Genomic DNA, 8,070 nt, shown 5'->3' on the forward strand with positions numbered 1-8,070 from the left:
TGTCTTACATGATACAGGCCTGTGGATTCCTTGTGTTACTTCTGAGTAAAATAAAAGGCTAAGCTAGCTCTATGGACTACAGCATCTATGCTAGTTCTATGCCACCTGAAGATCTCCCTTCATTATGGTGATCCTCCTGTCATTGGCTATGCTGGCTTTAGGTCCAGAATTTGCCTGTGCTCCTGTGCAAAGCAGCTACATTCATTCTAAGATCTGGTCTTAAGTGTACTTTTCCCTCTAAATCTTATAAAAGAGTTCTGATTTAATAAAACACACTTCAAATGTTTGTTGAAAGTTAATGTGCAGCATGTAATATGCTACTATGTAAATCGGATTAAAGGTTAGATAAGATCTGATTTGACTTTTGCTGAAAGCCCAGGGTTGGGCCAAAATAACAAGTATAAAGAGTGATTATAAAAAGTGATAGCAACAAGTTACAACTTTAAGGTTGGGTGATGAGGGATATATCCAACTCTGAGTTACACTAAAATCAAATATAGTGGCACATCTGACAAGCCAAAGTGTGAGAGTTTCAATTTACACACACAGCATTTTGCATAGACTATTTCTATGTGTAGAATCAGTGCTGTGTCCATTGGCAAAAATGTGTTTGAAAGGCTAAGCCAGAGACAAACAGGATGGTCATTGCCCACGATTAACTGCGGTTTTTACTTTTTAAAATTCACATTTGCTTTGAACTCAAATTATTTTACTTCTTTCAGATCATATTATTGTTATGTAATGTACTTAGGCATGCCTAATCCTGTTGGGATGGAGGGAAGATTTCCCATTTAGAAAGAAATTCATACTTGCAATACATCTAAAACTGTTAAATTATTTTTCTCTTGAATTAGACGTCTCCTGCAGATGGGTGTTTATAACTGCCAGCTATTTAACAATCTGGGCCTCTGTTGCTTCTTTGCCCAGCAGTATGATATGACACTGACCTCCCTTGAACGTGCACTTTCTTTGGCTGAAAATGAGGAGGAGGCAGCAGATGTTTGGTACAACTTGGGGCATGTGGCTGTGGTATGAAAAAATTAAAGTTTTTCTGAATAAATATGAGTTTACTGAATGAAAAAAAAAAAACAATAATGCTGAAGCAAAAGGAATTGGTATGATAGACCCAAAGGCCTGTTGTGAAAAAATTTACAGTATGGAAGTCTGATAGTACAGAATAAAGCACAGCACATATTTAGTTGGGTTGAGGGTTTACTAACAGTTCAGAACAGGAAGAAACCCCAGGAGAGGAATACCTTTCATTCTTCCAGTTTGGCATGTTGTCACATCTGGCTGAAAGACTCTCCGACAGAACCCTGGTGGAACTTGTTCTGTTGCAAACCTATTAGACTAAGATACCAGATTCAAAAGTAGTTTCTCCTACAGCTGCTTCCCCTTAGACAGGAAGTGCTGGGTTGCTACATGCTATTGGATAACAATTTTTATGGCAATCGAATTAGAGTATCAGAATAGAATTAGACCCTAGAGTAGCATGTGTTGTGGCTGAGAAGGTGCATCTGTTACAGCTTGCTTTTTAAAACAGAAATACAAGTGGTAATTGTCCAGTAAAGATATTCAAGTTATCTAATTTGTTAATTTTCTATAATTTTAATAGAGTTCATTGTAAAATCCTTTCATATGGAGGAGAATATCACATTAATGCATAACCTAGTTTGTATTTCTCTTTAACTACCTGCCTGGAAGTAGACTTCTATACACCATTTAGCTTTCAACAGTGTTCTACCTTAGGTCAATGGGAATGCTTCCATTGACTTTATTGGAATTAGGATAAGACCCTTAATGCATACATTTTGACACCCTCAGAAGTTTAAAAGCTATGATGCATGTATTTCTTAGTGTTTGGCAGTGTCAAGGTGACCATGCATTGTATCAGTTTAAATCATATAATTGAAACATTAGCAAATGTTTCAGACCAGAGATTCTGATATTTGTACTAGAGTAAGAAGCCCCCATATGAGGAGAGGGGGGCAAAAGGCAATTGAGAAAAACTGGAATTGTGTGTAGGGTTTCTGTCAGTGTGTTTTTATTTAAAGTAACAAAATTTGTATTTTACAACAGTACATCCAGATTAAAAAAAAAAAAAAAAAAACATTCCTTTAAAACAAAAAGGACAACTAAGCAACCTGAAATTTACTGTCAAACTTTTTGATGAGTGAAAAACTCTGTTGATGTTTTTAGGGAATAGGTGACCTGAACTTGGCTTACCAGTGTTTCAAGCTGACCCTCGCCAATAATAATGACCATGCAGAAGCTTATAACAACTTGGCTGTGCTGGAGATACGAAGGGGTCATGTTGAGCAGGTTGGTGCTAAACTCTAAAGCTATGTGAGATGCTTGCTTTGAACCTCCTGTGGTTAGCATCTTGATTTCAAGGAAATTTCAGTTGAGTGAGAAACCAGCCAGATGGCTTGCTTGTCAGCAAAGTTTAACTCAGATGCATGTTTTGAGGTAGCCTCTGGATTTTCATAGCATGCACCACTAGACTCATGTCCTCATAAACCCTCGAGTGGCTGGTTGAAGACCAGCAATGTTTGCAATTCACAGCATCTGCTGTTGACAGTTATGGCAAACTAGGGTTTTCTGAAGGTAAAATGGTAGCCCAGAAGTAAAAGAGGATAAAAATGCTATGGCCTGAATTAGAGCAAACAAATTATCCTGTAGTCATTGCCTCAATATGCTGAACACCCTGCTGGAATATATTGCTTGACTGAGGTAGGTGAGGAAAAAAAAAAAAAAAAAAAAAAGGAGTCCATTATCAGGTGCCATGGGATTTCTTCTACAAAGAGGTGATGAAGAGATTGCCTCATTAAAATTATGTACAGCCAGTAGTATTTATTTAAGCATTGTAATCACAAAGGCTACCTTGAGATTTTTCTGAGTTAAGCATTCATATTAGAATGTGACCATTGGCTTAAATAAATAATAATATTCCATGCTAAGGCATTGGAAAATGATATAGAAAAATTACAATAGACAAGAATATGCCACTACCCTGGGCACAAAGGGAACCCTGAACATAACTGGATAGCAGCATTTTTTTCCACTTTGTACATAAGTGAGTGTTCATAATAAGGAAAAAAGGCAGTACACCATATGGGAGCAAGTTTTGTACAGGAACAGAATGCCTTCCTGTAAGGCTTTCTTTGCAATGCACCCTAAGTGTAGCTAAATATAGATGATGTGCATGTTGGAATAATCTGTATATTACAACAATTTGTAACACTTACCCTCCTTTGTCCTATGACTGCAGAGGCATTAACTGCCCTCTTCATCTTGAATGGTCTCGCAATGTATTAACGCCTTATGTTTAATCTGTTCTACCTTGTATTTAGCTGTGACACTGATTACCTTACACAGAGCTCTTCTTCAGGTCTGAGAAACTTGAAAGCTTGTCTCTCTCACCAACAGAAGTTGGTCCAATAAAAAGTTACCTCACCCACCTTGTCTCTGTTAGAACAAACACATTTTACTACTTTTTCCACGTAAATCACATGAAAATCAAACCTACATTGGTTGGAAAGTCAATCAGAACAGGCCCTCAGTAAGAACTGAATCTTTTCATTTGAACAGCAAAACTGGTTTGGTTGATTTATATATTACATACACACACCAGAAGAATATACAGTACTTATGAAAATCTGTTCCAAAGCAGCAAGTCATTTATAGAGCTAACTTTATACAAGTATCCTAGCAATCACCATGGTAACATTTAACATACCCTCATGCTGATCTTTGCTGTGACAGATGAAGTTCAGTTTTATTTTGTTTCCCATTCACTCAACATACATAAATTTATATCCCAGATGGAGCCTTAGTCCAATTATACTGAGAGAGGTGGGTACTGCTTATAATTAAGGCTGGATAAGCATTTCCAGCCTAATCCCCTGTTTTCAGTTGCTTGTAACTTTAATTTTCAAATTGGCATTTTTCAATTTAATGCCTATGTATAACATGCAGTACTGTACATCCAGGCCAAACATTTTCCATTAATTTAGTTAATACTTTGTGTAAGAATAACAATGAAGACTTGCTAACATACATAACCTATGGAAGTTTGCAGCTATTAGATACTTAACTGTTTAATCCCCTGAACTGTACCTAAAGAAAATTAATCCAATGATTGAAAAGAAAAAAGTACAGTATGTGTGCTGACAAAATTTAAATGAATAGCAGAGATAAATTGCTCAAAAATATTCAAGACCTTTATGAAAAATACATTATTTTAAGTATAAAAATGAAAGACTCAAATATAGTAAATTTATCTAGGATGGTAGAATAAATTGACAGTATTTGAGAAACAAGTTATTCCATAATTTGACTGTATTGTAATGCATACTCAAAAGCCCAACTTGGGTGCTAAACCTTAATGTTAATAGCCTTTTTTTCAAAGTAGCAGAAAACCTATTTTATGGAGATGATCGTTAGAGTACATTTTATTTGAAATGTCCACAAAGTTCCTATTAAAAAATGGAAAATATTCACAAGAAGAACTTACTTTTGTATTGCATTCATGGCATTACTTTTATCTTCCGTATATTAATTCAGTTTATATATAATGTATGTGTACACACATGTTATTTTTCACTACTTTAATACTATAGTAACCTGTCACTTAAAAGGATGACTCCTGATGGCTATTGGGCAGCTTGTTCAATATTTAGTGGAATACTTTCAAACCTGACAACCTCAAAAAATCCACACACCCACAAACTTTTCATGCAACTACAGGTTTGTTGGTTTTAAAATCATCAGCTCTCCAAAAAAACAAGTGTGAAAAACATCAGCTGTTTAGGCTGAGCAAATCAGAATGCTGGATCATTTGAGATTATGGATGTTTACATGCACCTCTCACCATCTTTCAGCTCTTCCTGTCGGATCTGTTCTTGTGAGCCTGCAGGGGACAGCGAGTGATGAGAATTCTGCTCTCCAAGCACTGCAGAGAGCAGAACTCTTGTCAATTTCATTCCCTGGCCAGCTCACTGGAACAATGCTTTAGGGAAAATGCAGGGGGAATAGCATAATATCAGATACATGTTCATTTGTATTTCATCTAGCTCAGGATTCTGGAATTTTAGGGGAGCTAATAGCAAAGTAAGTGAAAAGAAAACCATAAAACTCCCAATAAAAACAATACACACTGGGACATCTTAAACCTGAAAAATGTCATTTTCAGGAGATCAGATTTTAGGTTTTCAAGGACACTTAATACTCCAGAGCATTAGGCAGTGTTTTAATAGACAGTAGCTCCAACTCCAGTGGAAATTTAGATCAGTTTCTCAAAGTTTCCCCTTTTTTGAGGAATATGTTCTATTTGGTATTTAGTACTAAATTGCCTATTTAAAGCTCCAACTCTGCCTTGTTAACACAGGCAAGATTCCCATTAATTTCAATGCTATTAAATTGTAATTATGCCTTTTATATAATGGTGAATATTGCTCATGTGTATTTTAAGATTTATGGGACAATCCAAGATGATGTCGTCACAGAACAAAACACATTTTCTCCTCATTCTCTCTCCCCACCCCCATTCACCTGTTTCAATATAGTCTTGTTTTTAATCTATGTAGGCAAGAGCATTACTGCAGACTGCTTCATCTTTAGCACCTCATATGTATGAGCCCCATTTCAATTTTGCAGCACTCTCTGACCAGGTAATGTACTGTTTTCTTCTTTTTCTGTCATCTGAAAGCTTAACAAGTTTTTGTTTGCATGTAACAAGTTTTCAGATACATGAATGAAAAAATGCAAAGCGTCTACCCTTTAGATTAAACATGTATGTCTACACTGTAATGCACAGGGATTGGAATTCAAACACCATCAATCAAATTTCTTTTGAGAATAAAAGTGTCTACTTTGAAGACCTTTATGCAAATCCAAGGAATTACTACATAGCTAAATTTACTGAACTATAGAATTTTCACTTCATTTGTGGTCTGTATAGTTATTTGATCATTTTGTATATTAAGTAGTAAAATAGCATCCTATTATGATTTCTTAACAGGGAAAAGAATGTTAAAATTGTTTATGCCATAATTTTACAGGATACTGGAATATAATATTTTTCAACTTTAATGCCTTTGACTTTTGCTTTTTATTAACTTATGTCATGAGAGACACTTCAGTTATTGAACTGGTAATTTATCTTTTGTTCACTTAGTTTGAAAGAAAAATGCAGAAGAGCTATCCTGATCTATATTGAAAATAAGTGTGACGTGTTAGAGTATGTGTAGGAAACTAGTTTTGAATCAAGTGCTGTAGATAAGACGAGCTAACTTGAGAAAATTTTCTTAAACTCATGCCCATTATCTATTACAATCTCATTGGTAATAAAAAGAGTAGCGTGTACAGGTCTTGAAATGTTTTGCAAGTACAAATTGTTCTTTGCCTCTGCCTTCACCTTGAAGAAGATTCAGATGCAAGTCTATGCTATGTGGGTAGCCCACTAACACGAAAGAGCTATGTGCATACATCAAAATGAGAATAACCCACAAATTCTTAAACATACCCTCTCCATTGTAAAGCACAAGATTTAAAGTGTAAAAATGATTTGCCATACTTACTGATGAAGGACTGTATCCTGGTCTCTCCATGTGGCCTATTTACATAGGCTGTGCACAGGGGAACTTTACAGGAGTTAGGGCAGACCAGCTTTGTATGCAGCCTGCTAATGTAACCCCTACACCCAATGTAATACCCTGGTATATAAGTAGTGACAGCCTTTCTAGCCAGGACTCCAGCCCACCTATTCTCAAATCCTCCCTCTGAAGGTCTTTCTGATGAGGTCATCACAGTGCTGTGGTCTATGGTTCACAGGTTACATAGAGGTCTCCTGCAGCACCTTGTCCTTTTCTATTCAAAGCCCTCACTTGTACTAGAGGTTTTAGGCCTATATCAAACTTATTTGTTCAGTCTTGGGACCAGCTTACTTGGACACTTGTGGAGGAAGTGTCATAGCATCAGAAAGTGTGCTGCTCAGAGTACATGCAATAAATAGTGCACTGTTTGTGACTAGAGTGTTTGTGTATATGTCTTGCAGGTTGGAGATCTCCAGAGGAGTTATATAGCTGCTCAGAAGTCAAAGGAAGCATTTCCAGGTCATGTTGATACACAACAGCTCATCAAACAGTTAAAACAGCACTTCGCCATGCTTTGATGTCATATTTCTGTCATGTAAAATAGCTCAAATGATTTTACAACAGAGATACTATAAAATATATTTTACAAAATAATAGCAGAGAATTAAATAGGAACAAACCCTCCTTATTAAAAGGCCTGTGTTTGGTTTGGATAGCAGGGAAAGTTTAAAAAATTCTGAACTGACTTGTAACATAATAGGCAAGACATTTCACTTTTTACATGTGGCTAGAACATACATTGTAATTATTTCTGAGTAAAGAATAAGATATTGCAACTCTGATAGCGTCAGACAATTCTCCATTTAATATTCAGGAAGCATTTTAAAGGATTTTTTCCTGACTTTTTGGCAAGTTTTTAATGTTCTTCTTTGACAGTGCAGCATTGAGGCAAAAAGGTTTCATGTCTGTCTTTCAAGCATGGCTTTTGATACTGTACATTCTTACTGATTAGTTTGTGTATTAAGTTCTTATGAGTACAGTTTATGAATAAATTTCTTGTTATATGAAGCAAAAACATTATATATTTTCCTTTATATTCTGTTGATATAAAATAAATTTTGATTTGTTTCCATTGTTATATTATTACTATTGCTTCCAGTTTTTCTTATGCTTATTTTCAAGAAAGAAAGGATTTTGAGAAATCCAGTAGAATTGGCATTAATAGCATAATGTGCATGCTTCTCTCTCACTAACAGAACAAAGTCCAAGGATTAGGTCTATAGTAATATATTAAGAGGACAGATGCTTGAGTATCAGATTCACAAGGAGGACATAGGTGCCTAATTGCTACTTTAGGGACCTAATCCAACGTTTAGGTGCCACTGGCCATCACAAACCCCCTAACCCTGTAGGTGTCCATAGTCCCTAGGCACCTAAGTTTCCACTGTTAAAGTCTCCAAAGCACCAAACAGGT

At 35.9% G+C, this 8,070-nt stretch overlaps 1 protein-coding gene across 3 annotated transcripts in view; it reads left to right on the plus strand.

Annotated features, from left to right (window-relative positions):
• The window catches only part of TTC8 (tetratricopeptide repeat domain 8), a 58,066-nt gene extending 50,406 nt beyond the window's left edge, over positions 1 to 7,660 (plus strand). For all 3 annotated transcript variants that reach the window (XM_026651371.2, XM_026651373.2, XM_026651374.1), the window contains 4 exons: positions 855 to 1,029; positions 2,200 to 2,322; positions 5,589 to 5,672; positions 7,058 to 7,660. In XM_026651371.2, the coding sequence (XP_026507156.1) occupies positions 855 to 1,029; positions 2,200 to 2,322; positions 5,589 to 5,672; positions 7,058 to 7,174 (499 nt within the window). In that variant the 3' untranslated portion in view covers positions 7,175 to 7,660. The remainder of the gene's footprint in view (positions 1 to 854; positions 1,030 to 2,199; positions 2,323 to 5,588; positions 5,673 to 7,057) is intronic.
• Positions 7,661 to 8,070: the final 410 nt, after the last annotated feature.

The sequence above is a fragment of the Terrapene carolina genome, unplaced genomic scaffold, assembly GCF_002925995.2.
Source record: "Terrapene carolina triunguis isolate 2854851 unplaced genomic scaffold, T_m_triunguis-2.0 Scaffold96, whole genome shotgun sequence".
In the NCBI taxonomy this organism is placed as follows: Eukaryota; Metazoa; Chordata; order Testudines; family Emydidae; genus Terrapene; species Terrapene triunguis.